The sequence below is a fragment of the Natrix helvetica genome (genome assembly GCF_964273705.1).
Source record: "Natrix helvetica genome assembly, chromosome: 7".
Lineage (NCBI taxonomy): Eukaryota > Metazoa > Chordata > Lepidosauria > Squamata > Natricidae > Natrix > Natrix helvetica.
In genome coordinates this window covers 66,880,861-66,902,349 of record NC_138558.1, presented here as the reverse complement: position 1 = coordinate 66,902,349, position 21,489 = coordinate 66,880,861, and the positions used below count along the sequence as shown (strand labels likewise).

The 21,489-nt window shown below is 45.8% G+C and overlaps 1 protein-coding gene across 5 annotated transcripts in view; it reads right to left on the bottom strand.

Moving 5' to 3' along the window:
* Positions 1 to 21,489, bottom strand: part of TBC1D19 (TBC1 domain family member 19) — a 90,687-nt gene that overhangs the window by 5,499 nt on the left and 63,699 nt on the right. For all 5 annotated transcript variants that reach the window (XM_081958912.1, XM_081958913.1, XM_081958915.1 and 2 more), the window contains 3 exons: positions 17,843 to 17,934; positions 15,122 to 15,237; positions 1,957 to 2,027 (listed from right to left, as the gene is read on the bottom strand). In XM_081958912.1, coding sequence (XP_081815038.1) covers positions 1,957 to 2,027; positions 15,122 to 15,237; positions 17,843 to 17,934 — 279 coding nt within the window. The remainder of the gene's footprint in view (positions 1 to 1,956; positions 2,028 to 15,121; positions 15,238 to 17,842; positions 17,935 to 21,489) is intronic.

Below are 21,489 nucleotides of genomic sequence, written 5' to 3'. Positions count from 1 at the left end.
GAGGGTTGCAGGAGGCCGTTGTGGCCAAAAACGGGGCTCGTCCCCCACCCTCTTCTATTTTCGCTACAGAAGCACCGTGGGCAGAGTCCTTTGCTGTTTCCAGACCAGTCAGATCTAAGCACTCCGCAAGCCAGATCTGGCCCATGGGCCTTGAGTTTGACACCCCTGCACTCTAACATTTCTGTTCTCTTTTATCGTTATTTGGATGGTTTTCAATGAATTTATTTCGGTTTACAGTATTCTTGAGTAAACAGTTATGGATTCTTTTGGGGTTAACGTTCCAATGCGAAACTAATTTCCTAGTGCCGCTTCTAAATAGATAAATGCTATTTATTATTTCATTTATTTGGTTTCTCTCATGGTTTTTTTTCCCCCTACCAAGAGGCTACTCAAAGTAAATAATGGAAAAATAATAGAATAGCTATTGAAACCAAATGCTGGTCACTGCACTGTGGCCAGCTGTTTTCGTTATGCTTTGGTTTTAGACTCAAACTGACTCGTCCCAGTTACAAATGGGTAATTTGTCAGAGTTCTGTTTACTCAAGCAGGGTTTCTAAATAGTTATGTGAGAAGATGAAAACAAAGGCTGGAGGGAAAGGGGAAAGAAAATTCATGTTAAGAATGGATGTGGAAGAAATATAAAATAACTGTAACTTATAACAAAGTCACAATTCCAAGCAGAACTTAGCTGGGAAGAAAACTCATTGACTCCTCAAATGCTTTATATCAGGGGTGTCAAACTCAAGACCCGTGGCCAGATTTGGCCCACGGGGTGCTTAAATCTGGCCAGCCGGGCCACCCTGGAAACAGTGAAGTACCGGCCTGCAGGGGCTGTGCCAATGAAAACGGAGCTCGGGAGGACTGTGTGCGGCGGTCCCAAGCTCTGTTTTCTCTGGCAGAGAGTTGCCGGAGGCCGCCCCAACCGAAACGGAGCTCAAGAGCCCATATTCACTTGCAGAGCATTCAGGTCGCCACAGGGACCCCTGACATGAGTGACGTTAAGCTGGTCACACCCACCCTGGCTCCCCAAGATCAAACACAACCAGGGGTGGGGTTCAGCCGGTTCGGACCAGTTCAGGTGAACCGATTGCTAATTTTGCATCTGGTTCACCAAACCGGTAGTTGGAAGGACTGGCTGGCCCCTCCCCGCCCCTCCCAGGAGTCTCCACACGGCTGTTTATCATGCCAGGTAAGCCCAGGGTCCGCACAGAGCCTGGGGAGGGTGAAAAACAGGGCTCCCGGAAGTTCTGGAAGTCCAGAAACGGGCCTGTTTCCAGCCTCCGGAACCCGGGGGAAGAAGTTTTCGCCCTCCCGGAGCTTCGAGGAAAGCCCCCAAAGCCTGGGGAGGAGGAAAATGCCCCCTCTTCCGCCGTGGTGCAGAAGGCTGAGTAATCCACGCCCCCATGGCCACACCCACCCAGCCACCGGGCAGAGAACCAGTTACTAAAAATTTTCAGTCCCATCCTTGAACACAACCCTGATGCAGCCCTCAATGAAATAGAGTTTGATACCTCTGCTTTACATGAAAAGTGATAGGAATTTTCAGAAAGAAGGCAGAACAAAATATTACCGAAAACCAAAAATAGCTACAGTAAGCTTATTTGTGGCACTCTCTTTTAGCCACGTTTGACTATTCTTTGCAGAACTCTGCGGATGTTATTAAAGGAGAGAGCAATCAGATGAAAACTCAGAGCAGAACTGAAAAGGAAAAAAAAAAACATGTTGAAGGTTTACAACCCAAATTAATTATTTTTCCCTTTCAACAGTTGAGGTGTTTTTTTTAAATGAATTGCAATCTGCATTTTCAAAACATCTCCTGAACTTCTTCCAGAGTAAAAAAATTTCAGCAGAGAGCCTGACACCGCAAAGCTATGTGCCCTGTGAAGCTCGAAGTGCTCTGGCTGGCAAGACGTCAAACATTATTTCCATATTTCTACAACTGAAACTTATCCTTACTTCAGCTGCGGCTAGTGATGTCACCTCCATCAGATTCCCCGCTCGGAAAGCAAACACAGCAGCTGCCAGCACTGAAAAAAAAGAAAAGAATGCGCAGCATTTAGACTGGTGGCCATACTAATTAGTTGTTAAAGATACTTTTGGTCTAGTTATTCTTGAACTCCGTTCAATATTCTCCTGGCTTGATAAGGGATTGCCGATTTGAGAGAGCAAAACAAAAGCAATGGAAAGGTACAGTATTTAAAGAGAGCTTCAACATCCACTGGGTACATATATAACCAAAATGTTCTCTAAAGCACGTTACAGCGCTTGGCTTACAAGTTCTACCCACGCATTTGCCTGTTTGTTTAATTTGATAAGGGCCACTCCCATGGATTGCCTTGATGCCTGTTATCCCACTGCCCCTATTTTGAGGCAAAAGAGAAGCGGGGGAAAGGGGGGGAAAGGGGGGGGGAGATAGCAGCTGCAGTCCCACTCTTCAATATACAAAGGAACTTGGAACGGAAGGATTGATTGGCTCACAATTAATGTTAGGTATGATTTGCCCGGAGTAACATCCACAGGGCTGAGAAGAAGCGAGTGCTTAGCCTTCCTACTGAAGAATAAGAGAACGAAACATTAATATGAATAAATTCCCGATTGGATTGTGTCCTCTCTCTCTAAACTAAGAATAAAAATAAACAAATAAAATGCCCAAAGCAATAACGTTCATCTCAATTGTTTATGCAAAATATCTATCATCTATCTATCTATCTATCTATCTATCTATCTATCTATCTATCTATCTATCTATCTATCATCTATCTATCTATCTATCATCTACCTACCTACCTACCGTATTTTTCGGAGTATAAGGCACACCTTTTTCCTTCAAAAAAGAGGCTGAAAATTTGGGTGCGTCTTATACTCCCCTCCCCACCCCCCAGGAGCACTTTACAAGCCTCCTAAAGGCTATTCATGCCCTTTTTTTTGAAAAAAAATGGGCCCATTTTTGGGAGGTCTGTAGAGTGCAAAAACTTTTTTTTAAAGAAAATTGCCTCTTCAAAGTCTTGGTGCATCTTATACTCCGAAAAATACGGTATCTATCTATCTATCTATCTATCTATCTATCTATCTATCTATCTATCTATCTATCTATCTATCTATCATCTATCTATCTATCTATCTATCTATCTATCTATCTATCTATCATCTATCCACACACACACCAAATTAGCAAAAGTGTACCACTGACTGTGGGGAGGGAGGGAGGGAGGAAGGAAAGGACAGGAAGGAAGGAAGGAAAAAGGGGGCAGGGAGGGAGGTTGGGAGGGAAGGAAGGAAAAAGGGGGAGGGAGGGAGGGGAAGGGAAGAAGGAAGGGAAGGAAGGTGGGAGGGAGGAAGGAAGGAAAGGAAGAAATGAGGGAAGGAAGGAAGGAAGAAAGAAAGAGGAGAGTGGGAGGGAGGGAGGAAGGAAAAAGGGGGAGGGAGGGAGGGAGGGAGGAGAAATCAGTGGTTCATTAATGCTAATTTGATATGAAGCTGTGCAATAATTTTATCTTTTGGCAAAAGCAGCTGAGACAGTAGAAGTAGGAGGTAATCAACAAATGTCTCATTTTGAATCTGCTGCAATTACAGAGTTCTTGCAAACCAAGCCATTGTGGTTTTAATGGCAGAAAGTCTGCTTAATCACAGTGATAAGTCTCCCAGATTCAACTAAGCAGCAATTTCCAGATTTCTGCAGGGACTGAAGAAAATCCGCCCGCTCAAGAAAGCCATTTCTCACATGAGAAGAGTCTTTTTGCCTTTTTCTCTGATGGAAATGGCAGGGCAAAATGTGTCAAAAGGTTCTTTTTCTTTCCATTAGATTCCATTTCCGCCTCCCCCCCCCCAAAAAAAACCCTCATGCCACTGCCTACCAAAGAGACCAATACGGATTTTTTCTTTCTTTCAGAAAGCCCACTTTTTATTCATTATGTACTCAACGCAAGCCTCGACAAAGTTTTTGTTTTGTTTTGTTTACAAAAAAATGGAATTTACTTCTACAGGCAGTAAAAATTCATTTGGAACAGCGGGAGCGGTGAAATCCAGCAGGTTCTGACAGGTTCTGGAGAACCAGTAATGCAAATTTTAAGTAGTTCAGAGAACCAGCAAATGCCACCTCTGGAATGGAGAATGGAATGGAGATTTTGCAGTATCCTTTCCCTGGAGTGGGGAGGGAATAGAGATTTTGCAGTATCCTTCCATTGGAGTGGGAAAGGAATGGAGATTTTGCAGTATCCTTCCACTGGAGTGAGGAGGGAATGGAGATTTTGCAGTATCCTTCCCCTGCCACTCCCACCAAGCCATAGTAAAAAAAAATTGAATTTCACCATTGATGAGTGGGGGTGGGGGCTGTGTGCAGATGCTTTTTGTAGGTTTTAGCTCTGCATTTAACACAATAATTCCACATAGATTAGTGTCTAAATTAGTGGATTATGGATCTTGGGCTTTCTTATTGAATCTGCCTTTGGATTATGGATTTCCTGTCTGGCCGCTCACAGAGGGTCAGATTAGGTAATCCTATCTCTTCAGCCCTTATTCTTAACACTGGGACACCCCAGGGTTGCGTGTTGAGTCCCTTACTCTATACCAGTGATGGCTAACCTTTTTGTTGTTGGGTGCCAAAAATGCGAGTGTGTGCTTGCGATATCGATATGCTGGCAACCATAATGCAAAGTGCGCCCCCACATACGGGAACAACCGCCCCCCACCTCGCATGCCGCACTACTCGCCTCTGAGCTGAGCTTCGTATTTCCTCCGGGGGGGCGGGGGAGGCCGTTTTCACCCTCCCCAGGCTACAGGAAAGTCTCCATTTTCACTCTCCCCAGGCTCCGGAGGCTTTCCTGAAGCCTGGGGAGGGCGAAAACAGCCTCCCCGGCCCCACGGAGGCCCCCCAGAAGGCCGAAAATCAGCTGACCGATGTGCGTTAGAGCTGACGGCTATGTGCCAGCAGATATGGCTCTGCGTACCACCTGTGGCACCTGTGACACAGGTTTGCCATCACAGCGCTATACTCTTTATGAGCATGACTGCCTTCCCACTCACCCTAGTAATACTATTACTAAATTTGCAAATGATATATGCTCAATTTTGTAATAATTGAGCAAGCAAAACCAAGCATTTAATAGTGAGTGCCATACCATGTGCATGAATCAAACAAATGGCAAGAAAATAGGGGCAGTCAGGCATAACACAGGTTATGTAGACAGTAAACACAAGGTCAATCAAAATGGACTTAAATGTCTATACACCAATGCACAGAGTATGAGGAATAAACAGGGCGAATTAGAAATTCAAGTAAAAGTGGGCAGATACGATATTGTTGCCATTACAGAAACTTTGTGGGATGAAACCGACAAATGGAACATACAGCTAGAAGGATTTAAATTATTTAAAAGAAATAGACCAAATAAAAGAGGAGGTGGAGTTGCACTATATATAAGAAATAATTACCTCTCTACAGAAATAGAGCACAACAATGATGAGAACTATCTTGAATGCATTTGGGTCAATATTAAAGATTGGGGGGGAAATGACATTGCACTAGGTCTATACTACAGGCCACCCAACCAAGCAGAGGAAGTAGATGAACTTTTTGCTAGTCAGCTAACTAAGGTATGTAGGAAGCACACCACAATAGTAGTGGGGGATTTTAACTACCCTGACATCAACTGGGAAACAAACTCTGCACCAAGTGGAAGATCCAACAGGTTCCTAACAAACCTAGCAGATAACTTTGTTTCCCAAAAAGTAGAGAAGGAAACAAGGGGATCAGCTATATTGGACTTAATTCTCACTAACAGAGAGGAAATGATAGAAGGTGTTGAAGCCACAGGAATCCTGGGGGCAAGTGACCATGCAATATTGGAATTCAACTTTATGCAAACACAAGTAGTAGAACAAAGTGAAACCAGAGTCTTGGACTTTAAGAGAGCTAATTTCAATAAGCTTAGAGAGAGTTTGGGAAAAATTCCATGGATGAGAATCCTCAAGAGGAAAACAACTCAAGAAGCTTGAAAAATTTTGAAAAGTGAGATTACAAAAGCCCAGTCTAGCACAATACCAATGAAGAAGAAAAATAACAGCTCCCAAAAGAAACCAGCATGGCTGCATAAAGAACTCTCTGACAAATTGAAAGACAAAAATGCTAAGTACAAAAAGTGGAAAGGGGGGGACATAACTAAGGCAGAATATCAGAAAATAGCCCGAGCATGTAAAGATGAAGTGAGCAAAGCTAAGTGTCAGGCCTGTAGTTATGTTCTTTTTAGGATCTTTGGCCTGCCACACTTTTTATTAATTTCCTATGCTGTTTCATTAGTATAGTAGTTGGGAGGGGGGAATGGAAAGGAGTAGGATTGTGGAATGTATTGTTATCATTCTTTTATAGAAGCCAAGGTCATCTTTTGTCTCTGCACCTCGACACCTGACCGGAAGCAGAGGGGTGTAGATGCCAGCGTGGAAGATGAAGATTGGACCATGTGATGGATTGTGGGTGTGGGGATAAGATCATGAACTTTCAACTAGGTGGAATCCCAGGAAGCAAATCAGATTTGGGATTTCATAGCACAATGCCAACATGTCTGTCTTATTAAATTGGAACTTTAAGAAAAGTTTTGTCTTTGATTCTGATTTAATTCTGCATGATATTTGGAATGCTGACATTATCCCAAATCTCACCTTTAAAATAATTCACTAGCACCCTCCCCCTCGCAAGGGGAAGGGGCTGGTGATGGGGGGGGGGGTGCTGAATTCCCAACGCTGACCGGGACAGCGTAAAATATCAGCGAAGAAATAATGAGAAAGCTTTTGGTGATAAGAAACTGAGAGCCGACGCTTCTTGATAACTTCAAAGGCAATGGAATGCTGCTTTATTTATTGCATCTGGCAAGAGGACGGAGGGGGCTGGAAAAGACTTTTCTACATCCAGTTAGAAGATGAAAGGAATGGAGATTCACGCCATCCCCATGCAATCATCTCTGATGGGGCTTCCCAGACCATTTCGGAGAACTAACCGTGAGTGCATGCTCCCCCTCCTTCCCCTCAGCTTGGAAAAAAGGCTTGGGAAAAAAAACCTGGATTGGAGATTTTGTACTCCTTCCAGACAGCAATAAATGAAATGGCTTATTACCCTGCAACTGAGTGGGAGACAGATTCCCTATCAAAATGGGAATTTCAACCCAGACAGCAAGAAGGGATTTGGCCAGCATCTTTCACTTGCCAGCCACCACAAATGGGGCTGCAACCAGTAAATGAAGCAAAATCAGACTGGGTTTTCTTCCCAGAGTATGGATGGATGAGATGCCACTGGCCACCTCCTTTGCCATCAGCATGGGAAAATCCTCCAAGCCAGCAGAGGGCACCTACTTGGCCCATAACTCCTCCAAGCCAGCAGGAGGGTCCTTGGCACATAACCCCCCCTAGCCAGCCATCATTGGTTGAGCTGCAACCTGTGAAGCAGGCAACCCCAGGATGGGTCTTAACCCCAGGTCATGGATGGGAGGAATGCCAGTGGGCACCTGCCCTCCCTCAGCAGATGGCACCATGGCAGAAAACTGGGCAGTGGCCAACCGAGGGATTGACCTCCCCACCGGTTCCAGTCTCCCCTGCAAGGCCCCAAAAGGTTCTTACCCCACCTTCCTATAGAGAAGAAATCTCCAAAGTGGAAGAAGGGATTACCAAAGAGAGGCCTGCAGGATGTATGGCAGGAAAAGGTGCATCTGCAATGCCCCAAAAGGTTCTTACCCCACCTTCCTACAGAGACGCAATCTCCACCAGGGAAGAAGGGTTTACTAAGGGGGAAGCTGCAAGGTGGAGAGCAGTCCAATGTGATGAGGAGGTTCCTAAGTTTAGTGATGTAACTAGGTTTCATCCCTCGTGGGGGCCAATAAAATGCCACCATTGCTGTCAACTTGGCCACAGAGCTTCAGAGTGCTTGGCTCCAGCCCCCATATCACAAACGTGCGCACCAACCACCACGGCGGTAAAGAGAGGGCCCCAGATGCCACCACAGAAGAGTCATCTGGGCCAACAACCTCTGGAAGAGGATCCCCAACTTAAGGTGACGAAGTGTCCTACCAAGGGGGAGGCCTCGGAGGAGGAAAAGCCTAAACAACCTCTGGAAGAGGATCCCCAAATTAAGGTGACAAAGTGTACTACCAAGGGGGAGGCCTCGGAGGGGGAAATGCCCAACCGACCTCTGGAAGAGGATCCCCAACTTCAGGTGACGAAGAGTCCTACCAAGGGGGAGGCTTCGGAGGAGGAAAAAGGCCAGCTGTGGATGATTGAATCCAAGAGCCCAGAACCTACAGCACCTGCAGCAGAGAGCCCGAAACGGCCATGGGAAGAGGTCGCAATGGACTTCATCCTGGAACTCCCAGACAGCAGTGGGCATAAAGTAATTTGGACTGTGATTGATTTGTTTTCTAAGCAGGCACACTTCATTGCTTGCTCAGGATTGCCATCCGCAAACGAATTAGCGAAAATGTTTGTGAAACACATTTATCGCCTCCATGGAGTACCCAAGAGGATCATTTCAGACCGCGGAGTCCAGTTCACAGCCAAGTTCTGGAGAGAGGTCCTGAGATCCATTGGGTCCACACAAGAACTGAGCTCAGAGGTTCATCCCAGCATGAACTGCGCAGCAGAGAGAGCCAATGCGCTGGTGGAACAATACATCCGGTGTTTTGTGGACTATCAGCAAGACAACTGGTCAGACTTGCTACCCTTTGCCGAAGTGGCGTACAACGATGCGGTCCACAGCAGCACAGGATTAGCGGGTTTCCAGATTACCAGTGGCATGGAATTTGTTGCCATGCCTGAGTTGCCTAGAGAACATCCTTCCTTCATGTCTTTGAGTGAATGGATGGACATGCTAAAGAAAGGATGGGAGAATACGAAGAAGGCTCTAGCAGTTGCGGCAGAAGCCTACAAGAAGCAAGCTGATCAACATCGCTCGCACCAAAACCCCTTCCTGTTGGGGGACAAAGTTTTTGTAACTACCAAATAAATGAGATTAGGAATGCCTAGTAAGGAATTGGGTCCAAAATTTCTAGGTCCATTCCCAATAGTGAAGATAGTTAGCCCATTTACAGTTCAACTCAGTCTACCCAGAAGTCTAGGGAAAATTGACCACAATTTCATTGTAGCTTGTTGAAACCAGTAATTGGGTCTAACATAAGAGCATCCACCCAAGCTCAATCTCCTCCTGTAGTGATAGAAGGGGAAACACAATCTGAGGTGGAAAAAATTGTAGACTCCAGGCTGAATAGGGGTCGCTTACAGTACTTAGTGCATTGGAAGGGTTACCCTTGGTCTGAAGCTACTTGGGTGAACAGTGGGAACCTAAAAGTGGAGAAGTTAGTAAAGCAATTCAATGAGAAGTTTCCCGATAGGTCAAAGGGATTCCCGTGGTGGAGGAGAGGTGGTTAATTTTGTTATGTTAACTTTTATGTTATTCTCTTTTCAGGAAACGTTTTTCTTCTGAGGAGAGGCTGCCTGTCAGGCCTATAGTTATCTTCCTTTTAGGATCTTTGGCCTGCCACACTTTATTTTATTTCACTGTGCTGTTTCATTAGCATAGTAGTTGGGAGGGGGGAATAGAAAGGAGTAGGATTGTGGAATGTATTGTTATCATTCTTTTGTAGAAGCCAAGGTCGTCTTTTGTCTCCGCACCTCGACACCTGACCAGAAGCAGAGGGGTGTAGATGCCAGCGTGGAAGATGATGATTGGACCATGTGATGGATTTATGGGTGTGGGGATAAGATCATGAACTTTCAACTAGGTGGAATCCCAGGAAGCAAATCAGATTTGGGATTTCATAGCACAATGCCAACATGTCTGTCTTATTAAATTGGAACTTTAAGAAAAGTTTTGTCTTTGATTCTGATTTAATTCTGCATGATATTTGGAACGCTGACACTAAGGCTCACAATGAAGAAAGGCTTGCCACAAAAGTAAAAAATAACAAAAAAAGCTTCTTCCAACATGTTAAAAACAAGAAAAGAGTTAAGGAAACAATTGGTCCATTGCTAGGAGAAAGTGGCAAGAAGGTGACAAGCAACAGGGAGAAAGCAGAACTATTTAACTCATGTTTTGCATCTGTCTTTACACAAAGGGATAAAACAGTCCAACCTATCAAAAACAGCACCACAAAAATCAGATTAGGAACACAAGTTGAAATAGGGAAGAAAATGGTAAGTGAGCATCTGTCTACCCTAGACGAGTTCAAATCACCAGGACCAGATGGATTACACCCCAGGGTTCTGAAGGAATTGGCAGACGAGATCTCAGAACCACTGAACTATATCTTTCAGAGATCCTGGAGCACCAGGGAACTACAAGAGGACTGGAAAAGAGCTGATGTGGTTCCCATCTTCAAAAAAGGTGAAAAAACAGATCCAGGAAACTACAGACCTATCAGCCTGACTCAATACTAGGAAAGATTCTGGAAAAGATAATCAAGCAACAAATTAGTGAATACCTAGAAGCAAACAAAGAAATAGCCAAAAGCCAACATGGGTTTGTCAAAAACAGATCATGCCAGACTAATCTTATTGCATTCTTTGACAAAGTGACAAAATTAGTGGACCAGAGGAATGTCGTCGATATAGTTTACTTGGACTTCAGTAAGGCGTTTGATAAGGTAGACCATAACCTACTACTAGATAAAGTAGAAGAATGTGGGTTGGACAGCATCACCACCAGATGGATTCGTAACTGGCTGACCAACCGCACTCAACGTGTAGTCCTCAATGGAACTGCATCTACATGGAGGGAGGTATGCAGTGGACTACCCCAAGGCTCTGTTTTGGGCCCAGTACTCTTCAACATCTTCATCAATGATTTGGATGAGGGAATAAATGGGGAACTCATCAAATTTGCAGATGACACCAAGCTGGCAGGAATAGCCAACACTCCAGAAGATAGGCTAAAGATACAGAAGGATCTTGACAAACTTGAACATTGGGCACTATCTAACAAAATGAAATTCAATGGTGAAAAGAGTAAGGTTTTACATTTAGGCAACAAAAACGAAATGCACAGGTACAGTATAGGTCCGTGATGGCGAACCTATGGCACGCGTGCCACAGGTGGCACGCGGAGCCCTTTTTGCCGGCACGCAAGCAGTTGCCCAGCTCAGACCCACTGCGCATGCCCGCGCCTCCCGCCAGCCAGATGATTTTTGAGTATCTGGTGTCAGCAGGAGACGTGTGTGAATGTGTGGTGAGTAGAGGGAGGTTGCAGGTACATGCGGGTGGGGAGGGGGGAGAGCGCGCATTCATTCACGGCTCTCCCATGCCCCATTTTTGGCACTTCCCCACCTCAGCCCCGGGCATGCACGGGTGACCCTTGTTTTGGTTCTAGCAGACCTCCCTGTGAAGACGGGCTCTCTCCTAACGGGAGAAGTTCAGCACTCAACCTTGACTTGAAGTGGGGAGCCGCTCCGGATTTTCATTCCCCAAACGAGTTTGCCCCACTCAAAGGGATGGCGCCAAAAAGAGAGCGCCAAAGTCATCCCCCAGCTGAATTATTCCAAGCACTATGAATCACATGTTCCCGTCGAAAGAGATTGGGAGTTCTCCCTCCCATTCCATTGCAGGAGAAGTGGCCAGACGGGTGGGCTCTCTCAGCTGCTGCCGGGTGAGCATAACTCTCTAAAAAGCCGGCTTGCCTCTTCTTCGCACCCCCGAGGGGGAATCGCCGAGAAAGGGGCCAGGAAGGTGGCGGTGCTTGGCTGCACGCACGTTTGCAAGCTGCATGAAGTTGAGTCGGCTGTTTTCTAGAAAGGGGGGACAGAGGACAACGGCCATAGCTCCTTCACACCTTTTTCCATCCGACCTTTTCCTTTCCTGGGTGTGTATGTGCCTCCTAAGTGCCTTTGGCTTGAAAAATGGAAGCAGGCGAGATCTCCACCGGCTTCTTTCAAGTGATTTTGGTCATTAAGATAGGCCACGATCACCTTTTCTTGCTCATTTCCTCTGCCTTAAAGAGCGACGTGGATGTGTACGTGTGTGTGGACTCACGCATGAATCCAGTTACTTGAGCTCGGCAGTAACAGCGCTCAGAGTGCACAACTTTCCAGAAAAAGCCCCCCCTCCTTCTTGCTCTTCTCTGGACCTGCATCGCCAGATGGCCGGCTCAACTTCAGGCGGCTTGCAAACGTGCCTGCAGCCAAGCGCCGCCACCTTCCTGGCCCCTTTCTCGGCGATTCCCCCTCGGGGGTGGGAAGAAGAGGCAAGCCGGCTTCTTAGAGAGTTAGCCTCACCTGGCAGCGGCTGAGAGAGCCCGTCCATCTGGCTACCTCTCCTGCAATGGAATGGGAAGCTGCCTGAAGTTGAGCCGGCCATCTGGCGGTGCAGGTCCACGGAAGAGCAAGAAGGAGGGGGGGTGTTTTCTGGAAAGGGGGGGGGGGACGACAACAATTGCTCCTTCAGTGCTTCCATCCCGCTGCCCCTTCCCCTAGCCATGTTGGACTTGCTTGCCCCCAACCACACTATGTTACGCTGTTTGTTTTCACTTAGCTGCCACGCGAACTCTTCAAAGTCCAACATGGCTAGGGGAAGGAGCAGTGGGAGGGGCAGCTGGCCGCCCAGCAGCAAATGCTGCCTTGCTCCCTTGAGCGCCCGAGCCAGCCAGTCACTCTTGACATTCCCCCTGCCACTGCAACTTCCCTTCTGGGGCAGCAGAGCTGTGCAGAAGGAATGCTGGAGAGAGAAGAGCAAGGATTAGGAATCCTTGTGCGCATCGCCGCCACCTCTTCTTTACTCCCCCCTCCCTCTGCCTAATTTGGATTGAGTCTGAAGTGGTTTGTGGAGGGGGGAGGGAGAAGCGAGGCCCCAGAATAGCAGCAGCAGCAGCAATAGCTGCAGACGGAAGGGCTGCTCAGGTACACGGGGAGGCAGGGAGGGAGGCAGACGCGACCAGTCGGCTCCTCCTCCTCCTGCCAGCCTCACTCTGGGCAGCGTCCAGCATGGCAAATTTAAGGGATTTTCAGGGCTTAATTTGCAAACTAGGGTACATGGTGTGGTACTGTGAGTGTGGTGAGGACACGGTCGAGCTCGGCTCAAGCTGCTCTGAGATTGCAAGCCACCGTGCCGATACTTGGGATGTTGCTTTTTTCACTGGCCCTGCAGGGCAAGCCAGCTTGCGGTCCCCAAGAGGGGCGGGCTGCATGGGCAGAGCGGAGCATTTCTGTAAGGGCGGCATGCCAGCAGCAGTCCTGCTGGCTGGCATGGCTGGCTGGACAGATGCTGCCTGGAGTGTGAAGGTGCCAGGAGGAGGAGCTTCCGGGTTGCTCGGAGGGTGGTTTTAAGCGTTCTGAAGGCTTCAGGGAAGCCTCCGGACATTCCCTGAAGCCTCCAGAGGGCCTCCAGGGGCCGGGGGAGACTCTTTTCGCCCTCCCCAGGCTCCAAAGCCTCTGGAGCCTGGGGAGGGCGAAAAAAGCATGCAAAAATGGGCGCGTTGTACGCGCATGCGCACTTGGGGATCGCGCGTTGCATTATGGGTGCGGCACACCCGCACACGACCCCCCCGCGCTCCCCCCACTTGTGGCACGCGAGCCAAAAAAGGTTCGCCATCGCTGGTATAGGTGGTACCTGGCTCAACAGTAATAATTGTGAAAGGGATCTTGGAGTCCTAGTGGACAACCATTTAAATATGAGCCAGCAGTGTGCAGCAGCTGCCAAAGAAGCCAACACAGTTCTAGGCTGCATCAACAGAGGGATAGAATCAAGATCACGTGAAGTGTTAATATCACTTTATAATGTTTTGGTAAGGCGACACTTGGAATACTGCATTCAGTTTTGGTCACCATGATGTAGAAAAGATGTGGAGACTCTAAAAAGAGTGCAGAGAAGAGCAACAAAGATGATTAGGGGACTGGAGACTAAAACATATGAAGAACGGTTGCAGGAACTGGGTATGTCTAGTTTAATGAAAAGAAGGACTAGGGGAGACATGATAGCAGTATTCCAATATCTCAGGGGTTGCCACAAAGAAGAGGGAGTCAAACTATTTTCCAAGGCACCTGAGGGTAGAACAAGAAGCAATGGGTGGAAACTAATCAAGGAGAGAAGCAACTTAGAATTTAGGAGAAACTTCCTGACAGTTAGAACAATTAATCAGTGGAACAGCTTGCCTCCAGAAGTTGTGAATGCCCCAACACTGGAAGTCTTTAAGAAGATGTTGAATAGCCATTTGTCTGAAACGGTATAGTGTTTCCTGCCTAGGCAGGAGATTGGACTAGAAGACCTCCAAGGTCCCTTCCAACTCTGCTATTGTATTATATTGTAATAATCTGAAGAACAGTGGTGGGACTAATCTCCGGGCGGGATGAGTCTACCTATTGAGATAAGGTAGACCAGCTGCTATCGTGGTGTCGAAATAATAATTTAGTCCTCAACACCAATAAGACCAAGGAGCTTATAGTGGACTAGAGAAGATCAGACACCCAGTCCTTACTTATCAATGGAGACCGAGTGGAGCAAGTGGCCAGTTTTAAGTTTCTAGGTGTTATCATAAAAGAGGACCTGACCTGGGCCACTCACATTGCAGCGCTGGTCAAAAGGGCCCAGCAGAGATTATACTACCTGAGACTTCTCAGGAAACAACAATTGAATGAAACACTGTTGGTCACCTTCTACTGCTGCACCATAGAGAGTTTTTAATTTACTGCACCTGTGTCTGGTTTGCCAATTGCACAGTGGCAGACAGGACAGCGCTCCAGAGGGTCAACGTCATTGCCCAGAGGATCATTGGTTGCCCTCTCCCCTCTTTGGAAGAGCTTTATAGCTCCTGCTGCCTTAAGAAAGTTCAAAACATTCTCAAAGATCCATCTCATCCTGGGCTCCCTTTTTTTGAACTATAATCATCTGGCAGACAGTGCAGGATAATAAAAACAAGGACAAATAGGCTGAAAAACAGCTTCTATCCCAGGGCAGTAACCATATTGAATTCTACGGTATAGTTCAATATTAATGCAATATCAGGGGTTTTCAATTTCAATTATATAGCATGTGAAGGATGTGTGTTTTTGTTTTTATTTTTATAGTTACAATGTACACTGAAGACGGCATTTAATTTTGTTGTACGAAGTGCAATGACAATAAACTAAACTAAACTAAACTCCTGTCCCATAAACATTACCAGCCAGAATTTCCAGAGTGTTGTATCCCAAAATTCTGTCCCACAAAAACAGCAGTTGATCGGTAGCCAAGTATCCAGAAAATGCTCGGACCATCCATTTAAATGATATTCTTAGCCTGAAAAATAGTGAAAAACACAGAATTTTTTCTTTACTTAAGAGACCCATTACTTCTGTAGCTTTGCTCTTCAGCTTGCATACTTTTATATAGATTTCTCCACCCTACATTGCAACTTTTACTTCTCTCCTAATTGTTATAAAAAGCTCTTTCTTCGAACGCGAGAGTTAACTTGATGTATTTGAGTCTGGCTGGATTCAAGATGTACTTCCTCCCAGCTTCTTAAAACTGACTGGATTATCTCAAACTAAAGAATTCTAAACAAAAAAACATCGCTTCCAAAGGTAGAATACATGCTAGAAATAAGAGTAAACGTATCTGTGGGTATTTGGAACATCACAGAACAAAGAATCAGAGGATTGGAAGGGACCTTGGAGATCTTCTAGATCAACCGCCAGATCAAGCATGAAACCCTATACCAGGGGTGTCAAACTCAATTTCATTGAGGGCCGTTTCAGAGTTGTGTTTGACCTGGGGGGGGGGAACAGTTTGACATCACTCGTGTCAGGGGCGCATGTGGTGGACAAGTCCTAAGGCAGGACTTCCCTCAGACCATCCCTCCCTCTCATTATAATCTCCTTCCTTCCTTCCTTCTTGCCTCTTTTTCCTTCTTCCCTTTTCTTTTTCCTCCCCTTCATTCTCCTTTCTTCTTCCTTCCCCCCTTTCCTTATTTCTCCTTCCTTGCTCTCTTCCCATCTTTTTCTTTGTCTTTCCTCTTTCTCTTTCTCCTTTCCTGTCCTTTCTTGGATGCTCAAATGCAAAGCATTTCTTCTTTTCTTTTGCTTTTAGTTTCTTTTGCTTTTAGTTTCTTTAGTTTCCCTCTGCCAGCAAAAACAGAACTCGGGCAATACGCACCCCCCCACCCAAGCCCCATTTTCAGCCGCGACAGCCTCCTGCAACCCTCTGTCAACTAAAACGGAACTTGGGGGACTGCACGCGCCCCTCCCGAGCTCTGTTTTTGCTGGCAGAGGCACCATGGTCCTTTTCTGTTTCCAGGCCATCCTGCAGGCCAGATATAAGCACTCCATGGGCTGGATCTGTGCCCCGGGCCTTGAATTTGACACCCCTGCCCTATACCATTCCTCTCAAATCGTTGCCCAAACTCTTCTGTAAAACCTTCATTGTTGAAGCACTCACAACTTCTGCAGCTAACTCGTTCTACAAATTAATTGTTCTCACTGTCAAAAAATTTCTCTTTAGTTCTAGGTTGGATCTCTCTTTAATGATCTTCCACCCATTGCCTTTTGTATTTAAAGGTAAAGGTTCCCCTCGCACATATGTGCTAGTCATTCAGACTCTAGGGAGCAGTGCTCATCTCCGTTTCAAAGCCGAAGGGCCAGTGCTGTCCGAAGACGTCTCCATGGTCATGTGGCTGCCATGACTCAATGCCAAAGGCACACAGAATGCTGTTACCTTCCCACCAAAGGTGGTTCCTATTTCTACTTGTGTTTTTACATGCTTTTGAACTGCTAGGTTGGCAGAAGCTGGGACAAGTAACGGGAGCTCACTCCGTCACGTGGCATTAGGGATTCGAAACGCCGAACTTTCTGATCGACAAGCTCAGCGTCTTAGCCACTGAGCCACTGCATCCCATTTCTTGTATTTAGATAAACCTTATCTTTGGACAGATGCCTTAAAACAGAAATCTTCAGCTTTTTCAGAATGTCCTACCTGGCATTCAAAGATGCATTTTAAGCCCCCTCCTTTTTTTTAGCAACATGTCCCATACCTTTTTCTTGCAACTTATCCTTAGACAGGGATTTTGGTCTATCAGCTTAAAGATGTTAAAGACACAAAAGCTGTATTGTTTTTGAACAGGATAACTCTGCTTACACATCACCTTCAGAAGTTTAGACATTTTGTGTTGAATAATCCAGTATTGGGACCAGTAAAATCATCACTTGGAAAAAGAGGGTATGCTTGACAGAGACTACAATTTTTTAAAAAAAATTAAATCAAAGGTTATGATTTTTATGCTCCAGAAAGGTGCTCCTAAGGGGGCAAAATGTACACTTTTGGGGTGTTAGCTAAATTTTTAAAAAAGGAAATGATATCGTTGTATGGCCTGGCATGGTGAAGTTGGCTAACGTGTCTTACAAAATAGAATTCAGGTCTGTTAAAATATTCATGACTGGGAGAGACATGAGAATAAGGTCAGCCAATGAATAGGCATAGCAACTAATTCAGCCAATGGGAGCGTAAATAGACCTGAGTCTGTGCAGAGAATTTAAACAGAAACTTAAGAAAGCAGTCTGCTGCTCTGAGAACTAAACTAGCAGTCTTTCTGGGCTTGTCTGCTGAAATGACACTAGTTGCTTGTTTGCCTGTAACTCTTGTGTTTACTTGGAAGAACCACCTGTTGGTGTTGTACATTTATTCATCTGTTCTTATGTATATAAAGAAGTTAATGAATCCAGTTGAATCAGTTATCTGTGTGTGCTTTCTGGATTTGAATTTATGCAACAAACTCTGACAAGGTCATCTCCTGCACTGGTGCAAATAGACAAGGATCTTTTTGAAGACTAAAAGAAGGAAAAGAAGTCAAGCCAAATCTATGTGCCTCAAATTAATGCATTTATGTTTCACTTTGAAGGACAATACTTACGGCTGCGCTCCGATTTCTCGAAGATGATAGAACAGCTGTGGGAGGTGGCTTTGAAGGAGATTCTCAAACAGCAGACATAGTGATACAATCCCCTTTTAAATAAGGAAGGATTAAAAGAAAAACAGACATCCCCATATTACATCTCTTATGCTGGTTTTAAAACACTAGAAATATTCAATATAGATAACAGCTTGTTACATTTTTAAAGCAGCGATAAGCAAAGATTGCATTTGCATGTTGCAAGAACTCATTTACAAGTCTGTGACAATAGCAGTTTTGGTATTATTTTCTATTATTTGCAAATAATTCCCTCAACACTGTCAAACTATTTACAAAGTCTACATTACTATTATTATTAATCTTCTCATTGTTCCTATCACCCATCCCCTCCCACTTATGACTGTAACTTTGTTGCTTGTATCCTTACGATTTATACTGTTTCCTAGTATGATTTGATTGCTTATTTGTACCCTATGACTATGATTAAGTGTTGTACCTTATGATTCTTGATGAATGTATCTTGTCTTTTATGTATACTGAAAGCATCTGCACCAAAGACAAATTCCTTGTGTGTCCAATCACACTTGGCAAATAAAGAATTCAATTCAGTTCAGTTCAGTTCTGTTCTATTCTGTTCTATTCTATTCTAGTAGTTTTGCTGGAATGCTTAAAACTGTTCTTGCAGAATTTGCTTTAAGTACAGGTATAGTAGCCTCAACAACATTCATTCAGTGACTGTCTGAAGTTACCAGAGCACTGAAAAGGGTGATTCTGAACCAGTTTTCGCACTTAACAACCAAGGCAGCATCCCAAAATTTCAGGAGAATTTGGGAAGAGGTGGATTTTTCTGAAAAGCCACAGGATTCATTTAACAATAGCAATCAGTGGTGGTAATTATTTTTGAGGTGCAGAAGGCGATGAGCGTGGTCACCTCATGGCTGCTGCTGTGTTGCACATCGCTGGGGCTGCTGCTCTTTTTGCAGCAGCCATTAGCGTGACCGAAGGGGTGCAGTGGCTAGGGTTGTGGGAGCAGCCGTTAGGTAAGGGCATGTGGGGCGCATGGGGCATGTTTCCCCCTCCCTTTCCCCCCCACCGGCCTCGCCTCAACTCATGCTGTTTGTGTGGCAAGCAACCAGAGGAAATGGCGGGCACCGGCTGCGCATGAGTTTAATATTTTCGGGGAGGGCTTATTTTCAGGGGAGGGCTTATTATAGCGCATATGTTCAAAAGCTCAATTACAACTGTGTGAAAAAATCCTGCACGCATTCAGTTTTAAGCTGTATTTACATGTTTAATCAACTTTACACTCATAGAAACCATGCAAAATTAGTACGTTGATGAAAATTTCTGTAGTTGGATTGAGATGCATAATTTTTATTAATATAACCAAAGTCTTTTTAAGGTTTTGAGTGAGTTTATGTGCTAAAACAAACACAACTTGAATTTTTGAGAATGTTAGGATCAAAACTAGTCGAGCAGCAGCGAGCTTTGGCTGACCAATCAAAATGCACAGAGGCTAAATCTATGAGCCAATCAATGCTGTCATACTCTCTGACTATAAATAGGCATGAAAAGCATTGAGAAATTTAATTTAGCTCTGGCTGTGGGCAAGGATGACTGCTTTAACCAGTACTGAGCAGCGGCATCGCATCATTGTGCTTCATGAAGAGGGTTGTTCCTGTACAGAAATAGCCAAGAGAGTGAAATGCCATCGCACCACAGTGAGCAGAGTGGTTGAAAAATACCAAATAACTGGTTCAGTTGACGACTGGCTCCGCTCTGGAAGACCAAGAAAGTCGACAAAACTTGGCAAGATCAGGCTCTGCAACGCATTTCGATGGCTGACAGGAAGCTCATCTCACCTCAGATTGCAAGAATTTGGGGTGAAACATGTGATGTAAAAGTGTGCATAAGCACAGTGCGTCGCAGATTGCTTGCCAGAGGGCTCAAAGGCTGCAGGGCTCAAAGTAAACCTTTGCTCACAGACGCTCACCGCTCTCATTGACGTGCGTGGGCCAAGAGGTATGCCAAATGGACCAACAAACAGTGGGCCAAGGTCATCTTCATTGACGAGAGCAATTTCTACTTGACTGGGAATCAGTGCAATAAGTATGTCAGAAGATTTCCAGCTAAAGAATTTAGGCCGTACTGCCTGAATCTATCTGTGAAGCATCCATTGCACGTGATGATCTGGGGCTGTATCGCTGCTGCTGGTATTGGTCGGGTGCAGGGAATCATGAGTTCCAAGCAGTATGTTGAAGTCCTGAAAAAGACCATGCTTCCTTCAGCTAAGCAACTTGTAGGGAAGGATTTTTACTTCCAGGATGACAACGCTCCTTGTCATCGAGCCAAGTCCGCCCAGCAGTGGATGAAGAAGCATGGTGTTCGACTCCTGGATTGGCCAGCTCAGAGATTTGAATCCAATTGAGAACTTGTGGACCAAGATTGGTTACGAAATAAGCAAGAAGCATCTGAAGACCAAGCAGGAGCTGATTGAATCCATTACTGCAGCCTTTGTCACCAAAGATCATGTGCAAAGTCTATGCTAAAGCGATGCCGCCATTTGTTGTATTTAAGTACAATGACAATAAAGATTATACATATAAGCAATAAGGGCTGGCCAATTTCATATTAGTAACCATGTCTGGTTACCTAAAAGGTCATTTTCAGGGCCACAAACAATAAAAATGTTAACAAAACATTAGCATCGGCCTTAGTAATTGCAACACGTATGCCACTGGGCATGCATCAGTGTTCTGACCCCCCTTCTCGTATACCAAAGCACTCCGAAACAAGGTCTCTGCAAGATGTTTTATTTACATACAGTTTAAACCTTGGCAGCAATCCAGGTACAGATAACACCTTGGCAGCAATCCAGCCTGCCGAGGTCCAGATAACACCTTGGCAGCAATCCAGCCTGCCGAGGTATGACACAGATTTGAGAGCGTCTCCAACTCTAATAATAAGTTGATTCCTGCAAAAAAACTTTCAGAAAGTCCCTCCTTAAATAGCCTTCAGAGGAGCCTGATTACGATCACCTGAGTCCAATCATCTCTTGTAAATGCGTAGCTGTTCTCTACGTCTATCAGCTTTCCATTGCCGGGCATCCAGAAACCACACCCTTGTCTCCTCCCCACTGCTCCAAGGCATGACGTCAGGAGCAAACTCCCTCCTGGTGGCCAACCAGCCTCTCTGATCCCTGCTCAGAGTCGGAACCCTGTCCAGGGTCCTCCACATCCTCCAGAGCCGACTCATAGGGACCCTTGCTATCGGAGTCCGGTGGCAGCTCCAACGGCTCCTGCTGGGCCACAACGCTATCCATCACCGCAGGGCCCTTCGCCCGGGTCTGACGCTCGGGATGTGGCCTCAAGGGATATTGTGCATGATAGGCTCGCACCAGAGCAGGGGCATGCACAGCTGTCGCATCGGTCCAGGTCCCCCCGTCCGAACCCCTCGTCCGTCCAGTCTACCAAATACTGGAACCATCCCTTGAGCCATCTCGAGTCACGGATCCGGGTCACTTCGTGTGGTGGCCGCGTGTCCACCTCACGCGATGATGGCTGGGGGGAAGAGGGTTGGCGGAGAGGACAAGCCGACCGCTCCGGGATCAGGAGCGAGCGATGGAACACCCGGTGCACTCGCATTGA